Genomic DNA, 27,118 nt, shown 5'->3' with positions numbered 1-27,118 from the left:
CCTTGGAAAATAATAGATTGCACTTCTGCTGCTTTCATCGATGCAGCTCAGAACACTTCGCAAGCAGTAATTACGTTTCAGGAAGCCCTGGTGAGATAGGTAAGTATAATCACACATTTTGCAGCTGGACAGATTGAATCATGCAGGTGTTACTTGGCCACAGTGAAACAAGAAGTTAGTGGATAACTTCAGAAAAAAAAATAGATCAAAGATTCCCGATTCTTAACCTGTTGTGCTTTGCTTTAAGCTCTGAAAATACTGTTTGGTTTGCCACTTAGTTGCAGAGGCACACAGTTATCAGTTCACACAACCATAAAAGCAAGAAGGCCACCGTGTCACCTGGATTTATGGTCACGTCACCAGGTTACATATTCTCAGGCGTGAGAGGGAGAGGGTGGATAAGGCACCAGCCTACTACACAAAATATTTATGTTCACCTTCTTTGTCGCTGCTGTTGAGTTCTTTTGGCTCTTTGTGGTTGAATTTCTGTGTTCCCATTTTCCACCCGCAAAGTGCCTCACTTCTCTCAGATGTTTATTCCTTGGCCCGTTGAACGAAATGGTCTCTGAGCAGAGGGTTTGTTGTTCCTGACACGCTGTGGCCATCAAGGGATGGCTCTCAAAGCACTGCTTTCCCCCTGTTGACGTTGGGATGACATTAAGTGTTTGGATTCCTTAAGTTCTTGCCTGCAGAAATATTTTAAAGGCAATCAGTGGATTCTGAAGGACATTTTGGTCTCTGCAGGTTGGGGAAAAAGGGGGTGCGCAGTTAATGCAAACACTCTGAGCTTCCCGAGGTGGCGTTAATAGCAGGCACGTTCACTTCGTTCTCTGGAGGTCCCCTTCGCTGGCATCTGAAGGGATTCTTTCTTCCCTCAGTCTGGCTCTGTCTTTCAATTAGAGACTGGGATTTGCAACAGAACAAACCATCAGACTTTAAAATACCAGCTGTGCTTTCTTTTAAATGCTTTCTTCTTTCAAAGACTCACTTTGGGAGTGTACGGAGTCTGGTGGTGTCTCTCCCTGAGATGGTCCCTGTAGGTTAGAGCTTCAAGTTTGTGATTGTGGTAGGATTTGTTTCTCTGCATTATGGTAGAATAACTTGAAAGAAGAATTGTTGATGGTTGTACTACCAGGAAAGAAGGTTTGTTTTAATTAACAAAATCATAACTCAAAATGTTTTATTGTATTGACTAAAACATGCAGCTGTCTAAATGTGCTCCAAGAGGATTAATTTGAATTTGATATTGGGAAAATACTGTTCCTTACTGTCCCCCTGTCTGTGTGCATGTGTGTGTGTTTGTTTTTAACGTGCAGGACAGGAGCGAATTGGCAAAGACTCCCACTACGAGCAGGAGGGGAAGGTGCAGTTCGTGATCGATGCTGTCTACGCCATGGCCCACGCGCTCCACCACATGAACAAGGACCTCTGTGCCGACTACCCCGGTGTCTGCCCCGAGATGGAGCACGCGGGGGGCAAAAAGCTGCTCAAGTACATTCGCAGCGTTAATTTCAACGGTGAGCTGGCTGTATTCACCCCTGGGACTCTTCCACTTCATTTCACTTTATATATTTTTTTCATCCAATGCAGATCAAGACTTTTTGTTATGGTTTCGCTAGAGTTTGTGGCAGAAGACCATGTTTATTTAGCATCTAGTTGAAAACATCATGTTTTAACCAAGGCAAATAGGCTGCTACTGTCCAGAGACAGAACTCGCTGCTGCTATTTTAGGATACCTTCCAAAAGGCTGATTTCCTGTGGGAGAAATAGCTGGGTAAAAGCCTAAGCTGGTCTCTGACTGTGCCTGTTGAAGCCCCAGAAATTTGTTAGCATAACACATCATATCTCCTACCTATTTATGTTGTTTCCTGTGCTTGGCAAACACTAACTGGATGAAATTCTGGTACCCGGAACCCAGTTTAGCTGCGTGACAAGAAGGGAGAGGACAGCTAAAGGGCTGGGTCCACTTGAAGAGCCAGAACTATGTGATTTAGAGTAGTTACTCCAACCTTCATTCGTCTAGTAAGACTCCAGAGAAGACAAAACATCCTGAATATGTGGATGGGAGAATTTTATCTCTCTCTGGTTACCATTTACCCATCTACGCTTCCCAGGTGTGGCGGTGATGGTTGCAATACCAACCCTCTGTTTCCCACAGTACAACAGGCCTTTGTGTATTTTTCTATTCATTGCAGTGTGTGAATATCAGCAAAATTTCCTCGCCCCGTATGTTTTACTGTAATTTTATTAGTTTCATTAACAAACATTCACCTGCAACCAGCCCAGAGGTGCCAGAGCAGATCGCTTACAGCAGCTAACATCACAGCAGCCTAATGTTATTTCCCCTTCATAAACCTTGCTAATGTGCTTACCAGGAGTTCTTACTGCTCTGCCCTAGCTCTGTATGAGGGAGAGACCTGAGATTCAACCAGGAGCCAACAGTTAGACCTCCAAATCCATATTTACAACAGATTTAGGGAATTACTGAGAAAACACAACCAGGGCTGTCTCTGTGTGGGAAGAGGGGTTTGCACAAGCTTCACGTCCTCGTTGGACAACACGGGGAGGTGTTTCCTGCTGTGATCTACTAATAAACACTTTTATTAATAAAACTTAACAAAACCCACACATAGCCAATAGGACCTGAGAGATTTAAAGGTAGGAACACAGATGGTGTTTCATTGTCAAGCTTGGTCATTTGTGCCAAGGATATTTTTCTTTCCCGTATAAATCATCTTATAAACAGCAAGGTGAATATGAGGAGACTTTAATTTCTTTCCTTGAAGTAAGTGGTGTTAACTGCATCCAGGAGCAAATTTTGAGATGAATGATCTGAGGAGGTCTGGAGAGTTCTGCTTTCCTCATTCTGGAAGGTTAATTACAAAGGACAAAGCTCCTGTAGAAGTAGTACAGCATTCATGTAGTGCGTTGCACTTGGGCCATTTTGATACCGAAAAGCAGCTCATACGTGGTCATCTCTAGACAGTTCTTGCATGTAAAGTTACTGAATGGTCATCTAATCATTTTAATAGAGCTGAGAAATAATTCATGAGAAGTTGGGTGTCCAGCTAATGTTATCTACTGTCCAGCTCCAAGAATTGGTTTGTACCAACTTTGGGTTCCTTATTTGTGTTTCCTTGGTCAGGCTTTTAAAAGATATCTTTTTTCCTTCCATTTGTGATAGAATCACATGGCCATATGGTGTTTTTCTTTGCTTGTACACATGGAGTTCATGTCCAGCACAGGGACTGAAACACTGGTTTGCTTTTTAGCATGGGAAGGAGAATGGTGGCAAAACTGAGATAGCTTTAAACTTTTTTAGTTTCTCTTGACTATCTGGCTGTAGGCATTTTCCTTGGGAAAAGAACCAATTCCTTTTAAGGTTCATTATCCAGGGGCAGAGTATAGCTTTTTCTTGTCATATTTGTAGTGCATAACTGCACACGTGTTCATGTGCCCAGGCTCCATGTTCAGCTGTGACCCTCCTGGGGTTTGTTTCTCAGGCTATGGAAAGATGCTCTGCAGCCAGTTTCTCAAATTGCTGTGGATTGGTTGAGTCCTCCCAGTGGTGCAGGATAAACAACCCTCACATAACTACCCAAACAGATGAGGCCAGCCTAGAAAATGCAGAGGGATAAGGGAGTGGAAGAAGAAATGAGGGAGGCTTTGGCTGGTCTGGGGAGTGTGCTCCTAGTGATAAAGCCTGGGAGCCCCTGCGACACGGGTGCTGGTGCCCATGTGGTCCTCACCCATCATGTTGTGGAGGGCAGGGACAGAGGAATGAGGTGCTGGGCTTGTGTCGGGTGTCTTGGTTTTAGCCTTGGTCTTAACCTGCCCTTCCCTGAGTCACAGGTGCAGCCGTGCATCTCCGTCTCATGAAGATCAGAGCTTGGAATGCAATATTTAGTCTATGCTTAAAATCCTGGTCTCCCAGTCTTCTACCTCAATTTGTCGTAAGAGCAGAAAGTAAAGCAGTGGGAAGTGCTTTGTCCAAACTGTGTGGCAGAGAGGAAAAATGCAGCCCGCTTTCAAGCATCCTGAGCCCACGAGCTTGAGATCTTCTTTGCATGTAATAGATCTCCCTGTCACCGTGCAGCTGAAATCATCCTGTCTGTACCTGCTTTTGGAGTCTTTTCTTCCTTGCAAAGGCAATGACATTCATGCAGAAAGAGCTCAAGCAACGCTTTAATGAAGAGAGACTGGATTTGTAGCGGGAGCTCAGTATGGATTTTGATACCGTCACACCACCTTGAGAACAAAAAGGCCCAAAACGTGGAAAACTTAAAACATCAAGTGCTCATGCAGTGAGATGCTGAAAAATCTCAAAGTGCAGCGTGGTTGTATTTTTGCCAGTGAAAAAGCTAAAGATTCTGTTCATATAAGCCCTCCAGGTACTCAACCTGCAGCAAATGTGAACTGAATAATAAAAAAACACCGTAAATAGTTACACCGGTCTGACACCCTGTCCTTCTCCTGTTAATTCATTTCTCATCTTGTGGTGATTAAGAGATTGAAATCCTACAAATTCAGTCAGATCGTGTCCTTTTTTGAAAGCATCCTGCAGGCGAAAGGGGGCCGTGTACTCCCTGTATCTCTGCAGTGAGAGGGCAGCTTATTTGTTGGGAACTGAAGATGAATTGAATTGTCGTAGCCTCTGGATGTGCAGGAAGCTGCAGTCTAGAGGCTGATACTCGGTTTCTGAAGTGCTTGCTGGGGCTGAGAAAAATTCTTGTAAATCTTCACAGAAGAAAAATAAACCCAAAATTATCAAAAAAACCAACTAAACAACGATATGTTTTAATAATTAGAAGATCAAGAAGTCAACAAATAGGATTGTTTTTGCAAATACTGTTTCTTCTCTGTAATGATGTTTTCATACATTACTTTTTATTGTTTTTATAAGTGCACAAAGGAACTCGAATTGCAAGCGGAGACTGAAATGCTGTAGCAATTTGAAATAGGGCTGATGGGTCCCTACAGACCGATGGTACAAAAAGAGCACCAAGGCATGCACCAGAGCCCTCACAAAGGTCAGAGAAGGCTCACACTTATTAAGCAGATCCTTGGCCAGAAGTCCAGTTACTCCAACTTCAAAGTCGGGAAAGGCGATGCCTCTGCTTAACTTATGACCCAAGATTATCAGTTCTTTGCCTTTCTATAGATATTCGTCTTCCCTACAGATCCCTGACTTTTCACAGCTTCTTTTTTTTCTATATCATTTTAATTCATAAATGGTGATGTATCAGAAAATAGCAACAGGTGTGCTTACTCCTGACTATTGAGTATCCATATCCACGCATGAGGTTGGTGTCCCAAGGGACTGTGCCTTTGGGGGCCTCTGGAGGTGACCCAGGAAATGCTGTATTGTGCCATGTCGCTGTGGAGCCTGCAGCCCTGTAGCATCCAGCTGCATCCACTGAATTTAAAGATTATTTTAAAAGTCAATGTTTAAATGCTGTCTGCATGCAGCTATGCAAAGCAACAATTAGCAGTAACCTACAAACAGTGTTCTTGCTCCTGCAAAACACAGAAATGGCATATTTTGGAGTCACAGTTCCTGATCCATTCTCACTTTAGGACCTCTTAGGTCCATATCTGTCCTTCATATTGGCCTTCTGCTTGTCAACCCTGTTGCCCACTGCGGCCCCAGTGCCTGGGGTCCGGCCAGCTCTGTCTGCAGGCAGGTGGGCAACCTGCTCTTGGTGTCCAGCCAGGGATAGAGAGACTTGGCTTTACCCTGTGCACTGTGGTGGGGTGGCCAGGGCTTAGCCAGGAAGGTTCAGGGCGACGTTCTTGATGGCCCATGAAGGTGATCATAGACTCACTCTTGTCTAACCCCTTCAGCCTACAGAAGACTTTGAGGCAGCAGAGTTTGTTGACTTTCTGTTGACATTGGCATGGCCATGATGATGACATCCACTCCCCGTTTGTCTCGTGACCTGCAGACATGGGTACTTCATTGTGTCCATGCTGGGCTTTTGTCAGGATATGGGGAATCCACAAATGCCTATGTTGCATTTTGGGAGCCTCAGTTGAGCTCCTACCCTTTGAATTGTACTTTTTTTTGTCTGCTCTGACAAAACCAAGTTTAACTAATAATATACAGCCTTTTGAGAGTCATGATTAGCTAAATCCCATTTACCATTTGTGCTGACTTTCCAAAGGAGCCGAGGAATTACAGCCATTTCTTCTTATTCACTTTAAGTGTTTTCACTGTAAATGTATTCTGGCTACATTAATCTGTAATGACAATTAAATATCTGCCTTGTGCTCATAAGGAATCAGTGAGGGGAGATTTCGGTGGAAGATTTTCTGCACCAGCCTTTGAACTGAATCTGTATCTGATCTCTGAGGATTGTAGGATAGACAGGAAACAATTTACCAGGGCTCGAATGGAGACTATGCTAATTCACTCCTTCAAATCTTTTTTCACTCACTGGAATTCAATGAAGAATGGGAATCATGAAGAAAACCATAATCTTAAAGTTCAATGTTACAACAGGAGAGATTTTTCATTGCTTTAGGGAAAAAAAAGTTACGCAGGAGGAGGAAGCTTTGAATATAGATACGCTGGAGTATTGTCATAATCTTCAATCTTGACACAATATTACTCTACCCTACTGAAACCTATTTTAATATGTCTTGAAATAAATGTCACCCTTGAAGGTTTTGCCTACAGATCTGAGGAAATGCAAGGCTGCTTTGAATTCTCGTCTAAGAAAGGGTTCGCATTTCATGCCTTGGTAGTTAAAATGCAGATGTTCTGGTGAGAACTCACCTGAGGATCCAGAATCATCTGTCCATCGCTCAGCTATGGTGGTACCTCCAGGATGCCGGCTGGCTTTGCCCAGCACCAGGCACAAAGGAGGGGCTGTGGGGGTACCCCTGCCTTGCTGCCTGCCCTCGCTTCTTTACCCGTGTCAGTTACCCTAGTATATGGCAAATAAAGTCAATTCAGGATCCTGATCCTGAATTGTTCCTGACCAAGATACTTTTCAGCCTGTCAGTGTCATAGAATCTAAATAAAGGAGTACACAAGGAACAGTCTTCCTATAGCGTAGTCTGTTCTTTTCCATCCCAACAGCATGCTGATTACGGGAATAAGAACATATTGTGGAGGAGGAAGCTATTTCTGGATGCTAGTCAAGATTCAGTAGACCCGGGCTGACTTCTGACAGCAGTATCTCTCAGAAGCAGATGGAACACTTTCTGGGGGGAAAAAAAAATCATTTAGAGGCTCCATTCACAGGAGTGATTTTCACTAAAGAACTCCCTGAGGAAAGAGAGATGGGAGGGAGGCTGGAGGGCAGAAGAAAAGCTTTCTGATATTTCTTGCTTTGTGCAAGTCAGTTTGTGTAGTCAGTTGGTTTGGGCAGTGGTAATTAATCACTGGAAGAGGGCTGGGATTATACCACTGCGTCCTGAAGTATCTGTTTTATACTGCTGCGGTGACAGACGACCTTTGCCTGAAACGCATTGCCAGTCCAAAAGCTCTCAACCGTGACTAAATAAAATAGATACTTTTACAGTGATTTGGCTTTTGTTGGTTGTTGGGTTGGATTTTGTCTTGTTTTCTTCCCCCAGGCAGTGCTGGCACTCCAGTGATGTTCAACAAAAACGGTGACGCGCCGGGGCGCTACGACATCTTCCAGTACCACACCACCAACACCAGCACCCCCGGCTACCGCCTCATCGGCCAGTGGACGGATGACCTTCAGCTCAACGTGAGTCTGTTTTATTCTCTGCACTTTTTTGTCATGGTTTTTTTTCTAAATTTTTTTTTCATCCTGCAAAAATTAATAGGGGTCTTTATTATTTCTTGCAGCTACATAACGCGGTTTTTTTGCACATTATTTTCTTCTACTCTGTCCTGCAACCTTATCTCTGTACCCTGAGTACCAAAGCTCCTCACACTAATAGAGGCATTAGGTGATCATGCAAATTTTATTACTTTTGTGTGTCTGAAGTCCCTTGTTGCCAACTTGGAAAATGAGCAGTAATGTGTTGTGGTTTGAAACCAATAGGCATTCATTTGCAGATGTTCTTCAGTTTTCTAGTTTTAGGAAAGCAGAAACTAAATGTTTTTTTGAGTGACTCACTTTTCCGTTGTTACTTTTAAGCACGTAGCGAAGATATCCATATGAATGAGATGGCCTCTTTGTAATGACGCCTAAAGAAAAACAAGCACGTAAGAGCAGGTGATCAAAGATCCCCAAGATGCTTTGATGTTTCCCAGATGAAAAAAACCATGAGGGGTGGCTGAGAAAGCTGGAGACTCTTGTGTCGGCTTTATCTGTATGAGGATGGTCCATGATATCTCTCTGGAGATCTGGGTTCAGGCTTCCTGCTTGACTTTATGCAAGTTGCTTGAGCCTCAAATACGTGAAGAAATAGGCCTTGTTTAACCTTATAGTTATTTGAGTCCTTTTAGGTCATTATTAAAGCACAGTGTTTTCAGTTCAGTTTGACTGCTCTTCAGCAGCAGAGCCTGAATAAAAGCAAGGGACTCCTGAAGTGAAATGCCAGTTGCTACAAAAGGGTTTTCTTCTCTTGGTCAAAGTTCCCAGCTGAGGTTATACCGCCTCCCTGTCCTCATGTTGTCCATCCTTGGTGTGGTATGGCTCCATCCTTGGCATGGTACGGCTCCTTCCCTGCCTTTGCTGCCACATTTCCTTTGAAAATAGTGTGCAGGGTGAAGGGGACAGCTGTGTGAGCGTGGTCCAGTCCTGACACGCACTCAAGAGGTGGCCAGGACATGCCTGGTGCTCAGCATGTGGTCACATCAGCCGTGGCTCGTGCTTTGGGTCTCTGTGCTTTGGGGATGAGACCCGGTAACTGCAGGGAGATCCGGACCACCGTTCCACCTCTGCAGCCGGGCTGCAAGCCATGGGCTACTGAGGGAGATCGAAGCACCATCATTGGGAGTGTAACCCAAGGCAGGACCCTTTCTCTTTCTTTTTTTGATGTTTTCATGTCTTTTGTTAAATGAAATAAATAATGTGGATTAGCAGTGGTCCAGTCATTGAGACTGACCACAATATTTTGCTCTTCTTGAATTTTTGGAGCTCATTTTGATTTGCTCTATGCTCTTACAGTGGTTTTTTCAACGTTTGATGTTCTATTTAAGGAAAACTGTATTAACTTGCAATTTACAGTTCTTTTAGCAAAAATATTAATATTTTATTAAGTAAATCCTTCTTTATATAAACTACACATCCTGATTCATTAAAATTTAAAGCTAAATTAATGGAGCTTGATTTCTATTCCTGTTGTTGTGTTAAATGTTTCCATAAAAAGCACACTTTCCTCACCCCCATATCCTCACAGCTACAGGGTTATATCAAGAGTTGAGATTTGCTCAGTAACTTCCCTTCTACTCACTTATGGGTCCTGGTTTCTCTCACAGGATTAGCATTGCTGTGATAGTTCCTGTCTGTATTTTTTTACAATAATAAAGAAAATTGTGGAGTTTAGAGAAGTCAAGGATACTGTAAAATAACCAAACAAAATAATAGCTACTATTAAATCCATCCTAGGAAAAACTGCCAAAGGCTACAATTTGTCTTCAGTAATTATTGTGGAGATAACACTTCAGTGCATATTTCCCAAATTCTTATTTCTTTAATACCAACACGAGAGGGGAAACAAAAGAAAGGATGTTTGGTGAGAGTGCTACTTTCAATTTAGAAAATGCTGAAGTGATGCTTTGTTTTCCGAGAGACGTGTCATCTTGGGCAGCCTGGTTTAGTTCCCTGTGTCTGAATTTCCTCAGCTACAAAAGAGAAAGGTGGTTCTGCCCCATTATACAAGCCTTAATGGTAAGGACACTCCAGATCTCAAAGGCGGTAGGTAAATTAAGTGCCGAAGACCATCATAGGTGAGTAAATGTTTTTCTTTTTTATCATTGTCCACATTCAAAGAAGCAGCAAGAATACTTTGCCATTTTATTTCCCTGGAAGCAGTGCTCCTGTTCGGTCTATAGTCTCGTCTACAATGTTGTCTGTCACCTCCCTGTTCTCACGGTATTTTGAGTGAGAGGCAGAAGGAGGGGAGCTCAGGGCTGATTACTCTTGATAGCTGATTATGATCTGATACCATATATTTTCAAGTAAAATTACAGAATAACTTCTTTTTACCTTTTTCTTTCTATTGCATAAGGCAGGGGGTAGACTAACGACATCTTTAACAATGTATTTGCAAGTCTTAAAATACGCTACATCAGTTTGTTTTCTTTTGTTGTCAGTTTATAAACCTGGTTTTACAAAATGCCTGCGACCATCTGTATATTTCGTTCAGTCCTGAGAGCTTCTCCTCATCTTTGTATCACCTTTGCTTTCTTACGTCTGGTGGAAATGCTCGGTGAAGGCAGATGTCTGCTCCCCACACGCGCCGGAGCCCGACTCCGCTCTCCCTTTAGCAGTTTGTGTGTGCAGTTGTCTCCTCTGAGCGCAGTTGACTCACCCTGGATTTACGTTCCTGTATCTGAGGTCAGAATCTGGTTGGTAACCAAGAAAATATTTTATGGCTCTTCACTGCAGCGAATTCGGGATGTAATGTAGTTTTTACGTAAGGACAGGACAATCACTAAATTTTCTTTTGCTGACTGGCTGTCAGGCGACCTGGCGCAGCTCTGCCTGGTACTCAGTGCCCGCTTTAGCAACAATTTTGGCTGCGTTTCACGGATATCTACGCAAGGATGAAATGAGCAGATGTCTAATTTTAAATGGCTTGGCCAGTATTCCATGAAAAAACTGTTGCAGTCCTTTGTTCTCCCCGCAGGGAAGTTGTGATTACAAGATGCCCACCCACCTCCCACCAGAGGTCATGGAAGAGCACCTCCTGCCTCTCTCTCTTTTATGAAGACCATGTCAAGCTCTGTCAGCCTCTTTTCGCCCCCCCTCTGCGTGCAGATTTAGTGTGCAATATTTATAGTTTGTGTCCCCCTGCAGTTTGAAATGCTTTGCCCTGGATTTTCAGATCAGAAATTTGGCCAGCTGTACCCCCATTGAAATCCAGTATCGCCACCCCCACGGCCTGTGGAGTAGCAAAGATACAGCTAATGCAATTGGACAATAAATCTGTGGACCACAGAAACGCTAGCATCTGAAACCAGGGTTGTGCTTCACTGTGCTGGTGTTGAGGGTACACTCATGTATTACAAGGCGGTTGCATCATTACAAAGAGCACTATTTTGACTGTATTTAGCTTTAATGGTGTGTTTCAAAAGCAAAAAAGTGCTAGTGGGGAAGAGGAGGAGATTTACCGGGGGGAAAGGGAGGTGTGTGAAGTACCAGATGGGTTTTGGTTGTTTCGCCTTTCAAATTGGTATTTTTTTTATTTTTTTTTTTAACTTTAGCAATAACTAGATCTCTAATGCTTGTGCCGTTCAAGCAATAGGAGTTAGCGAGTATGAGTGTGGGTTAAGCGTGAAGGCAGAGTGGCCAGGAGACACAGGTTCTGCCTTCATGCCTTATGGTTCACTTTGCATTTTGGAAAGATAATTAACTCTCCATGCTCTGTTTTACCCCACGTACACCATAGATCCAATAACACTAGATGTCTTCTTGACACGTGTGCCTTTTATAGTCTCTGTACAGCACATTGAGGGTGCTCAATAGGAGGCACTACAGGAAGGCAAGGAACTGGCTGACCAGCTCCTGTACGTGGCTGCCTTCTAGGAGTGCAACTTCCAGTGCTCTGAAGTGCCTGAAAAAAAACAGAAATCTCTCTGCATCTCTCCTGGAGGAACTGGTGTGCCTGAAGGAGAGAGAGATGGATCACTCCTAGAGGAACTGCAGCTTCTCCTGGGAAATTTGGTGATATTGCTTCCCTTCCTCTATATAGACTTAACTCAGCAGGTCCCAGGTTTATGGTGTTCACATCCCAACCTCTGCAAGCATCCCTAGACTGTCAAAGCCCTATAATAAAGCGAACAATCCCTGTGAAATTGTTGAATCTTATTTTTTCTAGAGATTTGTCTTCTGCATACCTTGTCACAGCAGTGTTCTCCATCATGTTCCCTGTGACTCCTTCCCATATAGTTGTCTCCACAATTTCCCTGCAGTGCCCGGACTCCCTCCCACACTCCTTATAGCAATTGCTGGGCAAGACACAGCCTGGATTGTGGCTGCCTTTGAATTACAGGTATTCCCACCGATTGGTTGGCCGAGCCAAAAGGGTGAGAGAGATGCTCGATGTTGGTGGATCTTTCTCCAAACTATCCACTGAGTTTAACCAATCCTGCAGTCACATCCTTCAGAAATCTCTCCTTGTAGCAAATGTGCTTCAAATTGGCCAGCACGTTCAAAAGTTATTAGGAAGGAAGTTGGTACAGACAGATGGGTGAGCAGATAGGACATGCATATGTTCCACTTCCTTCAGATTTTCTTCTAAAATGATTGCAAAATTTAGAAATTTCCAATGGTTGGGCAGAATGGAAAGTAAAGCTGGACTCGCTGTGAATACTTTTTGTTACAAATGGGATTTACACAAAAGTGTTGCCCAGTAAGTAGACTGCTATTGGGTTTGGACAAGCAGGGATACCAGTTCAATCTCTTTTAGCACTGAAGTGAGAAGCAGGCTTGCATTTCACTGAAAAGCCAAGTTTTGGCCTTTTTTTCAATCTCTACCCTGTTTTCCTACTTCATACTGTCAAGCTTTTGAGGCTTATTAAAAGGCTGAGTTCATTTAAGTCCCCTCTTGCGTGGGGACACTGGCTGCTTTCTGTCATCTAGGGACAAATGAGTAGTTGGGGTATTGAGATGCCACGTGAGGGGCTGGAGGTCTGGGCTGAATTCCAAGGAGGAAGATCTCCATGGGGGAAGTGCTCCCACCTCCGTTGTGTGGTGGAGCATCCAGATGGGGTGTTCATCTCGTGCCATCCCTCTGCAACTCACAATGCGGTGGTGGACACGCACGCCCCATTTTACCTTCATCTTGGTGAGCAGTGAAATGGTTACAGGAGACCTATTTATTTGCCAATAGAGAGGGCTGTCTTCCTAAAGCAAGCTGATGGTTTGGGGTTGGGGTTTTTTTCAGTTTGATTGTCTAATTAATGCTGTACTTCCAGCCTATTAGTGTCCTCACAGGGTGCATCATGTTGTGTTAATTGCGTCGGCGTCTCCAGCTTGTCAAGTGCTCTCTTCCAGCTCCGTGTTATGGCTCGTAAAGGTGCCACCGGGCACTCGGGCGCTGCTCAGACGCTGCAGCACATTTTCAGGATGGCTGAAGAAGGTGCGTCCTCAACTGGTAAAGAGCAATGGTGGAAAACACCACGTCCTGTCCACTGTTACCCTGTAGAGATTTCAAGCAGCCCTCGCTCGAAACATGTTCCGCTTCCAAAGCATCAGACAGGGTTAACTGTGAGCTCCAGGTAAAATTAAAACATTTCTCTAAGTAATTTGTTTACAAACAGAAAGAGATACATATTAAAGATGCCTGCACACGCTGTGTGGGGAGATAAACAAAAAAAAAAAAAAAAAATCTGTCTTGTTTTATAGATGTGCCCTTGAATTGTAAATTGTGGAGTCGGAGGAAGCAGGGTAGAGCTTGAAACACGACTGTGGGTTAAAGAGAGTCCTTTTTGCATGAGGCCCCGGGAAGGCTGGCTGCTCAGCAATCCCTCACCCTTTTATTAATTTCCTCCAGCCATAAGTGATATACTGCTGCAATCTTTCTAAACAAGCACTTAGAAGATTAATAGTATTGATAATTATCAATAAGCGTCCATAAACAGCTACGTTACATAGATCTGACTCCCCTTATAAATCCTGGCTCGTGTTATACGGTGTGAAGGAAATCGTTGTGTACTTATTAATAACTCCCTCCTCCTTGGGGAAAGAGCTATATTATGTTGTTTTCTTCACTGTGGGTTTGGGCCCATATTTTAGAGGAACATGAAAAATGGCAAAGAAAACGGGAAAAAAAGTCTTGCTTTAAAGAAAGTAACATTCCTGTACCTCTGAGTCTCCGGTCTTGGAGCAAACGGAGAGTGTGTGTGACTCGATGGTGAGCTACCACCCCCCGAGGACGGGACCCATCGTGATCTCAAAGCAAGGCAGTGATAGAGAATGATGCAACTTCCACGCTGCAGCTCTTTTTCCCCCCCCACAAATAGAAATATATTAAGTACCTTTGTAATCGTCTGTGCAATTTATGCAGATCCTGCACACTTCAACTCCTGTCGAATCTGTTTGGGCTCAGACTAGTCTATTTAAATGCCATAAACATCTCTGTTATAGAACTTGGAAATAAATGTTATGAATAGCAAGCTAATGAAAACAGTGATTAAATGTCTAACCTTCTGGCAAGAGACCTGTATGTACCTGACTTTTTTTGGTATAATATTCAGTGTGGCAATTAGATCCAGGCAACTGTTGAGTGAAGTTTGATGCTCCGGAATATTCTGCCAACAGATGGTATTTTTCTATAGAAACGTGTTCAAATTTATTTCTGTTCATTGGTTTTTTTGAGGTTGTTTTTTTGTTGGGTTTTGTTTTGGTTTTTTTCTTGGGAGTAGACCGTGTTTGGAGCAGATGGCTTTTTTTCAGAATATTTTGCAGCAAAAGATAGATCTTTCTGGAGCGTTGGCAAATTTCAGTTTATTGAAAGCCTGGGGTTTCCCCAGTTTCTGGTGGAAGGAGAGCAAGAGGGCACCTGTCTGGCCAGTTGGCATTTTTCACTTCAAAGAGTAAGGGGTGAGTTTCACCAAAATGATCTTAGGGTTGTTTTGAGGGTTTTTAGATGCTTTTAAAAGAATGTATTTTGAAATATTTTTCAGAAATTTAAAAGCAAAAATTTGGCATCTCCCAACCGAGAAAATTTCAGCTTAAAGAATTTCACGCTGGTGAAGTTGTGCGTAACTGAAAGCACAACTATTGAAGCATTATCGGTTCTAGCTCCTATACGCATGTAGCGTGTAATCGCAAAACCCCTATTTGCAAATATATATTAAAAAAATGTGTGTTTACATGACTTTATATGTGTATTTATTGATGGATGGAAGTAGATACGTGCACAGACCTTTGCAATATACAATCCTTAAGATTTCGGTTGGTTTGCGACATCTGAGTACGCTTAAAATCACGGTTCAAAGATTACGTCAAGATAGATAAAAATTGGTATCAATTTCCTTTCTCATTTCAGTTATTGTGACATAAATTGGCCCTTGTAGTGTCATTTCCTATTCCTCTTACAGGCTGTAATGAGTAGCTGGTACAGAGATAATACATCTCTATTACAAGCTGGAGCCTGAGCTGCCGGGCTGACAGGAGGTATGCATTATTCAGGTGTTAGACAGTCTCATTAAACAAATTCTGCAAATGAGGTCGGGGTGTTACTTAAAATTAAGATTTTAAGTATTAAGTGTGATTAGTATGTTTTGTTTTCGTATGTCAGCGCCGAACCTTGAGCTTTCAGCTGATGCAGCCACTTGTTGAAAATTACCACCGTTTACATTTTTAATGAAATTGGCTAAACCCTTAGATTTAATTAGCTATACCTTACAGCAGATTGGCATACATGGAGGTGTAGCTGTACCCAGGAGTAACTGGCTTTCTGATAGCTGAAAAATTATGAACTATTTTAGCCACTGTTACCTCATTGACATTTTTGGAAAGTAGCTGAATCCAGGCTGTTTCTTTCCCATGGAAGTATGGCTCAGCCTGTGCTGCTCCTGGGGAACTGCAACGGCTGCTGCCTCCGGTCCTCAACTGGGACTGTGTCCAAGGGCGATGGCATTCCTTATCTCCTCAAGGCACTCTTTGGAAATGTTATTTTCCCCCCAAATAACTAATTTTGTGGTATATAAGGAAGTTCTGGACTGCTTGTTCAGGCATTTGTGCCCACTGGGATGAATTAGACCTACCTTAAGCCCCTCTCCCCCATGGCACTGTTACTGATGCTCTGCATCTTCTGCTCCCCTCACCCTGCTCCTGTCCCTCCACCCACTTTTCAGTCACCGGGTGATCCACGGTGACACTCGTGGGGCAGCGGGGGCCTGGCTCTTTGGGAATTATCTCACAGCACAAACACCTCTAAGTGCAGAGTCCTTCCAGAAAGGTCCATACAGCCAGATGCAAAGCTCTTGGCCGTGGCTCAGTCCCCACCACACCGTCAGCCAAATTGCATCCAGTCCCGTTAGAAACTTAAAGGTGAATAATTACATCAGTGTGTTACTAAAATACATCCCAACTCCACGTTTTGGCTGGCGAGTCACCCTGCCTGCCAAGTCAATAGTGATAATGTATACTATAATAATAGGTGGTGTTTGGTTTGTTCTGTTGTTAGGTTCCGTAATCTTTCGTTGCTCGTGTCAGCCATGACGGGCGTGAACACCTTTCATTGCCTTAACTTGCGGAATTAACTTTCAGCTGACTGGAAGGGAATTTTTCAGCCCACTGGCCTGCTGAGTGGCTGTGTGCTAATTCCTCAGTCCTCCAGCGCGTCCCCAAAATGCACGTTATCGGGCAGCAGGACTGAAATCGCGCGGGTCCTGCTCACAAGCTGTGATTGCAGCTGGACTCTTGGAATAAAAACCAGTGTGGTTTTGAGGAATTAGGTTTAGAAATGGCCGCTGTTAATAATTTTTATTCCAATAAGGGCACAATCTCAAAATATGTGATAGTAACCATGTGAATTGAGCAGCATTTCTTCTGTACCACAGGAGAGAGGTAAACAAGTCATTGCAAATCATCAATCGGGGCAGATAATCCCATTTTCACTTGTGCTTTCTTTGAAAAAAAGTCTCAGGTACTTCGTAATCCAGAGAATCTCAGTGTGCGCCTCAGTGTGTCCTTCAGTAGACTTGTGCCGAACATTTAGCATGTCATCCCAGATTTTCTGGCTTAATTTGGTGAGCAGCATGATGTTGGCTGCATTAACATCCACGTATGTGCAATAGAAAGCTGAGGGGTTTGTAACATTGGCAGCCGGTGCCCAGGTCACAGTCCTGTGCAATTGTCCCACAGCAAGGTCTTGTATGAAGTGAACCAGAAATCCTGCCAGGGTGGCATTTTTTGGTATGGGGAAAGTAACTTGGAGGATTTTCGCTATATAAAAAGAGGAAGGCAACAGTTTAATCTTACACCTCACTCTGAAAACTAGCTCAGACTTGGAATTAGAGACGTGAAATGTCATTTCCTCTTTGTTATTGACCCATTTTGCCCAGGGAGCAATGTACACCGTGTGAGCTGGGCTACCTTAGGCAAAGCAAAGTGAATTAAGCTATATCAGCTTTTGGCAACTCTGAGCATCGGTATAATTTTCCTCCCAGGTCTGAGAATGTCACAAGGTAAAATGCTTGTAGGGATATAAATGCTAAGAGAAACCGGGCAGAGAGAATGTCTAAGATGTATTACATGTCTTTCCAAAAGCAGGAAAAAAACCAGAAAGGTAAGGAGCTCGTAAAAGCTATAATGGAAAAAAATTACGTAGCAGAAGAGTTGGTGATTTCAGAATTTGCTTCATCTTGTGTTGTTCTTTCTAATGCCCAGGAGCCTGTAGGCAGGAAACTTATGCTCTGAGAATGAGTAACGTAAGAAATAGATGGTCAAAAAATAAATCACTGTGTTTTTAAAATACGTGATTTTTTTTTCTCCCACACATCGCTTCTTAAATCCTTCTTTGCAAGTCTAATGTACATTTCTCAGCAAGTATATTCAAGAGCAAATACTTTGCTGGGATATTTTATGGATAATTAACAGGTTTGGTTGCTTTTGGCAGGAGTAATAATGTCAGTGTGTGTGTTATTGAGGGGGCAATATTCTTTTCTTTTTTTTTTCCTCACACCTGAGAACAGAAAAATGCTTTTCAATGACAGATGTGTTTCGGTTGTGCTTGGAGAGGTTCACCCAGCTATGGAGAGAAAAACACTGCGTATGTGCAACAAAAAGCTCTCTTCCTGCTCGCCACGAGGCTTCTCCCACCGCCCTGGGAGCAGGAAGCAGCAGGAACTTGTCCAACAGCACGTGGACGCTCGGCATTTGGCAAATACCTGTCAGGGGAACCGGTAGAAAACTCGGGTTTTTAGTTAGACTTGCTGTGGTGTTTAGCTGTGGTTTTGCCACACTTTTCCATCCCTCTCCCACCTGTTTCAGCCCGGCAGGACCCCTTAGCTCCTGGGGTGAAGCTGGAGCATCGCCCGGCTCTGCCCGTGCCTCGGGGGCGCAGGGGAAGGAGGGCTGCTTTCTGCTGTGGGTAATCTCCAGGGATGCTGTGCCAGCTTTTCTGTTTGCATCTCATCCTTGCCCTGGCAAAGGAAGGGTGACAGAAAATATTATCTCTCTATAAGTCTTTGAAGTGCAGGCTGGAGGTATGCGGAGTCCTGTGATTAGCACAGTAGGCAACGGCAAGCCAAGGCTGGGACTGGAAAAGAAGGAGAAGTATCGGCAAAATAGCAATGGAGTTTCTGCTTCTGGATCCAAGTGCATTTAAGTTTTGTCTTTTCCGTTGCAAAATAAGTGTGATCTCTTGTCCCGGAGGTGGTGGCTGGCAGCGTGGGGGTTGATGTCTGGCGAGCTCAGCAGGGCAGCCCCCGAGACACTGGTCATGCTTCCTCCATTGACGTCTCCTTTCTTACCCACTTCATGTTTCCTCTTGCAGGTTGTCAGGTGTGGTAGAAGGTTTTTGTTTAATACCCCTGTGTCTGTGAGTGGGGAGAACCCGGTGTTTCCCCCCCGGAGGTCAGGATGCAGCTGGGGACCTGCAAAACCCACCAGGGAGGTGCAAATCAGTGATGCATCCTGAGACAAGGGGCAAAAAACTTTTTATTATTCTGCTTGTCTGCAGAGGACGAACGAAATACAGTGGTTGCTGTTGAGATGTTCATGATTTGAGAACTGAGGCGTGCTTTCCGTGTGCAAAACTGGGAGTTCTGAGGAGCGAGCAGGATTTCAGGCTTTTGGACTTCATCCTCAGTAGGTTTGGGCGAGCACCCTCCAGTCACACCAGTAGTCCTGTGACTATTAACAGCAACCAAAGGCTTGCTCATTTCTTTTCATTTTTATTTATTGAATTTGCACATAAATTTGTTTTTTAATGTATTGTATTAACAGACACAGGAACTATTGGCTTAAAGCTATTTTTACAGGTCCAAACCATAATCCAGCTGTGTTTTGCAAAATGAAATTTTGCTGCCGTACAAATGCCAGTGCCAAGGATAGTAGATTAGAAATTACAATGATTGCATCATCTCGCTCCTGTTTGCTTTAGGGGGGAGGAAGAAATCCCCGAAAGGGTATTTTAAAAGCCACGCACACATCAGGACCATGCAAAGAGTCCTTAGAGTTTCCAACATTTAAGCAAAGCGTGAAGGTTCCTGACAGAGAACATGTATTGAGTGGGTCAAAAGTAATCACTTTTTAAATGTCCCGGAATACTGATTTCTGTAGAAAATTGACATGGTTTGCGGCAAGTCTATAATATCAGATATATAGTGTGCATTTTAATGTGTCTCCAGCTAATCGTTCACATGATGGGCAGTAATAGGCCCAAATAAACAGCTGCACAGGGTCTTTAGCCTGCTCTTAAAACTTTAGGGGAAGCCTTTATTTGCTTTATTTTCCTTTTTTATTTGTTTCTTCTTCCACTAATCTGAAAATGTACATTTCATACGAAAATGCGGTGTTAAATGATTCCCATGAAACAACCTTGTTTACTTGTTAATCACACCTCTTAATGGTGTGGAGGATACGTATTTGACCATTGAAAGTAGCATCCGAGCATCTGGCTCCCAATGGTAACTGTAATTAGATATTTTATTCCGTTCTTGCAATGCCTGCCCTTTGGACTGGCTGGTGCAGAGTAGCACGGACTTAACCTCCCTTTGGAAAAGCAGATCTTGGGCCCCTTTTCCTCTCAAAAGTACAACTGGAGAAGGTGGGACAGGCTTTTCTCCTCCGTCACCGTCACCAACTCTCCGAAATACTTAACTATAAAACATGCTCCCAGTTGCGCACTTCCCTTCCAGTGCAGGGAATTTTCCTTCCCACTCTCCCACGAACAGGGTAATTAATGTTTTCATTAAAATCATGGCAAGCATCCCGGTGCTCTGCCCTCTCCAAAGGCCTGGACAACACTGGGGAGGGGGGATTCACCCCCAGGATCATGTGTAGAGCTCGTGAATGAACTTCACTGTCACCCGAGGTGAACGTTTCTTAGCTTTGCAAGGTTAATTTACAACAAGAAAAAAACAAACAAAACCAACCAACCAAACCCGAAAACCAACCAAACAAATAATGAAAAAAATAGAGGGTTTTTTTTTTTTTGTAGAATTTTAGTGGAATTTCAACTAGGCCAATACCATCAGCATTCAAGGCAGGGTGTGACTAGAGGGCCAGTATTATTACCCTTATTGATTTAGATATTAAATGCATGGAATGATCTCCGTTTTCGACCTACGTTGCTGGGTTTTTCCATGCCGTGTTGGTCTACCTGCTGTGATGTCCCAGTTCTGTGCAGACCCACACTGGTGTCCCGCGCAGATCTGGGAGCAGAAGCATCAGCCCTCAGCCGCCTTCCCTTCATCACCCTCCTCTTCCTCACCCGGTTTGGTTTCAGCAAGTCATGGCTGTGGCGTTGATGGAAGAGCGGCCCCAAATGCAGTGTAATTAAAGTCCCATCAGCCAACCCTAATTTTCTGTGTACCATCTACAGTTCTTTTAGGGGCCGATTGACTGAGTATAACCTGAGCAAGATAATTTAATAGCATTAATAATGCTGCAGCAATCCAATTATGCCCTAAATGAGTTAGGTACCGAGTTTCACTCAGAATTTTGTATTTCTTTCATCTTGCTTCCCCGGCCTGTGTGTCATTATGCCGTGCACGCTAGACATGATGAGAAAATTACTGTACCATTGATGCTGATTCTTTAAAAAGGGAAAAACGGGACCAAATAATTTGACTAGCAAATACTGGTCTTTGAATCAGCTTGGGAATTAGTAGGATAAATAAACTAAAGCATTCTGAGTTGGCAGGCACTTCAAGATAAATGCTATCCAAATTACACACATGCCATTTGGTACATCTCTAGTTATTACCCTTTCCGTTTTGAAAGTAGTATATCAGATCTGGCAGATGTATTCCTTTTTCACAATCGTAAATAACAGGGAAAAAAAATAAGTTATTAGCTCATAAGCAGAGATAAACAAACAGAAAGGACTAATCCTTTTCTCAAAACTTGGGTAGGGTCAACTCATGGCTATACCATGAAAAACAATGCAGAAGAGGAGTTTTCAGGAGAAAAATCAGAATTCCTAGGTTTGCTTCTAGATTTGCCATTGTCATCCAGGCTTGTTATTTAGGACTTAAACTTGCCAGTTGCTGAGCATTATGAACGTATTAGAAACAGGCATTTGAACATTTGATTTTGGCTGCTTAAATGGCAAGCAATTGCTTTGCCCTAGTGTTGAGCTGTATTTTACTTGGTTTGGTACTTTGGATTGCAGGTCTCTTGTCCATCTGCACAACGGAACCCTTCAGGGCACTGAGCAAGTGCAGAACCACAGATACGTGGGACATTCTGGTAGAGTCAGTGGGCACAGGCTAACAACTGTGTGCTGGTGGCTTTGGCTTTATTACCCTGATTGTGTCCTTCATCCTGTTTATCCTGTACTGCCACATTCGTGTACTGCTTTGAGATCTGGGGATGAAAAACAGCATGGGAGCCAGCTGGACATATTAGCCTTCTCTATTAGGAAGATTAGGTTACAAAAAGGTAACCTTATCTAATTATTTACTCTATACCTCATGACATTTAAGTTCCTTATTTGTATTCTAGCTGCAACATGAGTATATTTGAAATAAGATACATGCAAACATGTCCAACCATCTTAAAAAGCAGAAGAAACTAAAGATCTGAAATACTTTTGGTTGACGGGAACTTTGTTAAGGCCCCTTCTGCCAGAATAGTAAAATATTGAACAGTTTTTTTCTTATATAAGTATGTAACTGGGCCACCTCGCTTTGAAATGAGATCTTTCATCTTTTCCCTTTTTGTTTTGCATGGTGGTGTGTATGAACCCTGTTGCGATCAGACCACTCCTGTTGAGATCCTGGTGTTTGATGGTTGGAGCCACAACGCAGGCTGGTGCTTCATCTCTAATAACAGATGCCGAGCACTGGGCAGGCCCCAAGGAGGGTTAAACCTGGAGAAGAGAAGAGAAGACTCTGGGGAAACCTTGTAGAAGTCTTCAAGTATCTGAAAGGTGCCTATGGGAAATGTGGAGAGGTGCTTTCTACAAGGGCATGGAGTGATAGGACGAGGGATAATGGCTTCAGACTGGGAAAGGGTAGATTTAGATGATAAATTTTTCACTCTGAGGGTGGCGAGACCCTGGCCCAGGTTGCCCAGAGAAGATGTGGCTGCTTCATCCCTGGAGGGGTTCAAGGCCAGGTTGGACAGGGCTTGGAGCAACGTGGGCTGGTGGGAGGTGTCCCTGCCCAGGGCAGGGGTCGGCACTGGATGGGCTTTAAGGTGCCTTCCAACCCAAACCATTCTATGATTCTATGAAGTGGCAGTGCCATGGTCATTTGGGCATGGTGACCTGTTGCTGGTGTGAAGGAGCATGTTCCTCACTGCAGACTGTTCTTGTTCATCAGCAGCTTTGTTTTCAGCTGTGTTTCACTGAAGATTGTGACACTAAAGGACATGCCAGCTTACGCCAAAAAGCATGAAGTGCTTAAGAGCGGGGTGTCCAGGCTACAGTTTCCATAGGTCTGCTTTCATTGCCCGAGTTAGTAGCCAGACAAGCTGTAAATTGCTCCTTTAATTAAGCAAAATTTTCTCTTCATGTATATGACAAGAAAAACATCAGGAGTGGGCAAAAGGTTATGAGCAGTGAGACAAGTGGAGGGGTTTTCAGTCTTATGAGTTCTTCCAGTGAGACGTCCTCCAAGCTCTGCCGAGTGGCACCACTGTCCTGCTCCTGGCCCCATCTGCTGAACACATGCAGCTTTTTAAAAGGGCTTGATGTTGTTTAGAGGAGTGCTTTGCATAAATTTGAATATACGTAGGCATGTCTGCTCTAAATACCTCTGAGTCGAAATCCTAATTCCTGCTGAGAGTCGGAGCAGTCATCAGCCAGGAGAAATGTACCCACTTCAGGAGTAATCTGTGTCAAGACTTCCTTGGTTTTGACCCACATCCCACGATTAGTTTTTCTAAGAAATCTGTAGCTGGCAGATCGATCGTTATAAAGAAGTAAAATGAGTTCTTGCCATTAGCGTGCAGCGGGTGTTTCCTGCATCCCCTTCGTCCTGTAAATGCCGTAGGAGAGGAGCTCTCTAACGAGGCCAGTGGGTGTGAAGTTCAGTGCAGCTCTCTAACGAGGCTAATGATAACGAGGTTCAGACCAGTTTGGTGATTTACTGAGCTCTGTTCAGCCACTGGGACCAGATTCGTAGCCAGGAATGTGACAATCCCTGAGTGTCCCTTTGCAGAAGTTTGGATAAGTCTCAGCATTTTGTGGTGTTTTGCCCTTTTTTAGCATGGAAAAATGGATTGGGTTTCCTTGGAGCAGGGTGTTCAGTGAGGGGCGTAAGGTGGGAGATGGGCACCCACAGCACATTCCTCTGGTGATTTTTCTGAAGACGCAGATGCTAAGGGTCAGAGTGACACTGTGTGCCACTAAGGGGCATTCTTTGGGTAAAATACCATGTAAAAGGGGAACAGCAGGAGCTTTCTCAGCCTTTACATTGCAGCTTTCTGTGTCCTCCTGAGTAAAGCACGTAGGCCAGGCTGGATGGGGCTTTGAGCAGCCTCCTCTAGTGGAGGTGTCCCTGCCCATGGCAGGGGGGTTGGAACTAGATGGTCTTTGGTCAGAGTTGGAAGGGACCTCATTCTCTGATTCTATAATTGTGCTCTCTGCACAACGTGGTTAACTTCATTTTGGTTTTGTTCGGGGATTCCCGTTTGGCCCATTAGTTAAATGATACATTTACATCAATATAAATTTCAAAGGATGAAGGAGGATGATCCTTTCCTAGAATATTTAGCTCTGTAGATTGAATCAAGGAAAGAGTCCCAGCTTAGCAAATATGTTTGTAAAGGTGAACCAACAGCGTGTGTAGAGGGTGTTTCTGCCCAGCTCCTGTTTGAGTGCTGGTGTCCTTTATGTCTTGCGGCTGCTGAGACACGGTGCTTATCATCCTGCTTGCATAATCAGCTTTCAGACACTGCCGTGAACGAAGGCTACTGTATCCCTTATTAGCAAAAAATGTCTGATGCTTTCACTTCTGTCTGTCACTACTGATCTTAAATCATTGAACTCCTCTCTACAGAGATCTCCGAGAAGAATATTTTTTTGAAACGTTTGCAAAAAATGCCAAAAATACTTACCTGTTTCTGAGGTTCAATCTAGAAAAACATCACAGTTTTTCTGAGTAATGCTGAAGTGCTGGTCTGAATCAAGGACGGGCACAGACCTTGGTGGCCTTTGGTCATGGCCATTAAAATCCATCTCATCAGGCCAGGCTGGAGGACTTTGGAAAAATCACACTTTCTGTGGACTCAGCAGAGAGTGCCTTTGGCAAGTCTCATGGACCATCCTGGTGAGCGTGCTCCAGGCTCAGGGGGATGCCAGAATGTGGGAATTGAGCCGGGAAAGAGGTGAAGGCTCCCGGGAGCAGGGTAAGGCACCTGATAAACAGGATTTGCAGGACTTCTGACACTGGGAAAGTTAAGCATTGGCAGATTACTGGTCTGTGGTCCACACAGTATGAACCAGTAGCTGAACTAGAAGAGGTTATTATTTTCATTATCCCTGCACCACACTAGATAGATCTTCCCCCTTCTCCCCCCCCCCCCCCCCAAAAAAAAAAGAAGTTTTAAGAGTGTTAGCACTTTTTCAAGTAATTTCTCCCTTGTAGCTGTGTCTCTTGAGTAACCTGCTGGTGATTTCAAGGTGATCTATAGTATAATTAAACACTGAAGGAAAGCTCCAATTGAAATCAGTTGGAGTGTCACTTGATTAAGGCATTCCGGGCTGGTCCCACAGTGAGCTGTCATTTTCCCCATATGAAGCTGAAATCTGACATGTAAATATCCCCTTAATGCTGTGCAATAGGGTTTCCTCCTCCCCTCTCACCCCCTGCTCAGATGCCTTTAGAGCACCCTTCAAAAAAAAGCACAAAACCAGATAATTTATGCCGCACAGGTTTGCACGGTGCTGAGTTGCAGCAGGAATTGAAGAGAAGCACTTGGAGACCAAACTTTCCCCTAAAAATTTCTCTTGTTGCTTGAGGGGAAAAAAAAAATAATGACTGCAGCAGAATGAGCAGTGATTCACACCGAGGGCTGGTTTTATTAATTTTCAAATGAATACACGATATGCTGAAATTAAGCCCAGCGTGTAAGAACGGCAGCGCTGCTCCCCGTGCGGGAGATGTTATTTTCTGCATGTGAAATATGAAGGGCACCGTGAGCTTAGCCTGTTTTTGTGAAATAGGGAAGATGACTCTCAGACTGGACTCTCTTTTTTTACCAGCTTGACAGCGAGAAGTGCTGGGAATGAAGCGCTGGGCACAACCCGGGGGGCAGCAGCGTGAACCCCCCCAGTGCCCCGTCATTCACTTCTTGGCTTGGAGCTGATTCCAGGAACTCAGACTCTAAGCCACTTACTTAAGGATGAAAAATTGTCTTGGATTGCCTCTGCTTCCAGAAGATAGATTTGCTCTAACCTATCAACTTAAATAGATAAGAACTGCACATTATAAATGCACATTTGGAAGTACATGCTCTTTTTTAATTAAAAGAAATTATGCAGGGGAGGCAGGATGAATACTGAAGATGCATGGTCCATCCCCTTCCATTAGTGAGAAGACAACACAAAGCTGTAGCCAGATATAAAAGCATTAAAATAATTAATTCTCGGTTTTATTGTGTGTCAACAGAAATGTATGATAATAAGCATTTTTGCAAAAATTGTAGATTAAGCATTTTTCTCTACTTTGGTGTTGTGCTAAAAATGTCCTTGGTTTAATGTAGAACAAATAGCCTTTGGATCTCATTAAAGATGTTATTACAAGTGCTGAGTGTAACCTGCTTCTGGTGTCCTTAAAGCAGGTAAGATTGGTAGAAAATGATGACAAATATTAAATGAAAGAAGTAGTAAGATCAGGAATGGAAAGAGAAAAATAAATGGGGTTTATATGTAGGTTAAGAGCTGCTTATGATGAGATCACCAAAAAGGAGTGGGAACAAAAGTGATGGGTTTTAGTTGAAGTTTAAATCGTAATTAGTTTAATGTATTAAATCAAATGTGATGCAAACACTATGCAGATTTCTATACCTGTACCCGAATACCAACTGCCCTTTACTCTAGGTGGGAAGAACTGATGCCAGGGGAATTTTCACCCATGATAGGTAACACAAAGCTGAGTGTGAGAAGAGCGGAGTGGGAGGGAGCCTCTCCTCGATGCATCTACAGGTATTAAAGCTGTTAAAATTAAATTAGAGTTTTCCTACTGGAGAAAAATACAGATAGAGGACTGACCTCCAGTATTTCAGTTTAAGCCTCCACCAGTTACCCAGCGAAACACTGGTGTCCAGCCCTGGAGGCGCAGTAGGGCTGGTTCGACAGCATCCCCAGCTCCTCGCCCTCTGAGCATCCCCGTCCTCCTCCCCAGGGGAACCGAGCCAGCCCATCCCGCCTCTTCCAAAAGCTTGAAGGAAAGTTATTTTCTGCACATGTTCCTACAGTGCTGTGGGATCCCTGCCCACACCAGGGCTTCCCAGGAGCTGGCGCAGCGTTAACAAGAGGAGGAAATTGGAGCGGTGCGGAGCCTGGGTGAGACTGATCCTGGGGGCATTTCGCCTGTTAATGGGTGTCTGAGTCACCAGGTGTGAAGATGAGGGTCGGGGATTATGGGAATGTTGTCACGATTCGTTGACGACGGTTCTGATTTGTGCTGACAATGCAAAATTGTGAGGTTTTTGGCTGGGAGACTTTGAAAAGCGATGAGTTTCCATCCCCTTCAATTCAAAAGCTGTGATTTGCTCTTCTTGTTTGTGTTTACGGACAGGACACTGCCCATTACTGCAGCAGTTGCTGGTACATTACGGCAAAACCAAAAAGGGCACCAGTAGGAGAAACCGGAGCAAAAAATGTATAAAGACATTTA

At 43.8% G+C, this 27,118-nt stretch overlaps 1 protein-coding gene across 1 annotated transcript in view; it reads left to right on the top strand.

Moving 5' to 3' along the window:
• GRM7 (glutamate metabotropic receptor 7) overlaps positions 1-27,118 on the top strand; it is a 264,649-nt gene that overhangs the window by 193,486 nt on the left and 44,045 nt on the right. The window contains exons 6-7 of the mRNA XM_074151217.1: positions 1,317-1,517; positions 7,585-7,724. Of these exons, the coding sequence (XP_074007318.1) occupies positions 1,317-1,517; positions 7,585-7,724 (341 nt within the window). The remainder of the gene's footprint in view (positions 1-1,316; positions 1,518-7,584; positions 7,725-27,118) is intronic.

This window comes from Numenius arquata, chromosome 8 (genome assembly GCF_964106895.1).
Source record: "Numenius arquata chromosome 8, bNumArq3.hap1.1, whole genome shotgun sequence".
Lineage (NCBI taxonomy): Eukaryota > Metazoa > Chordata > Aves > Charadriiformes > Scolopacidae > Numenius > Numenius arquata.
Note: the sequence above shows the minus strand (reverse complement) of the source record. Positions and strands in the feature narration are given on the sequence as shown.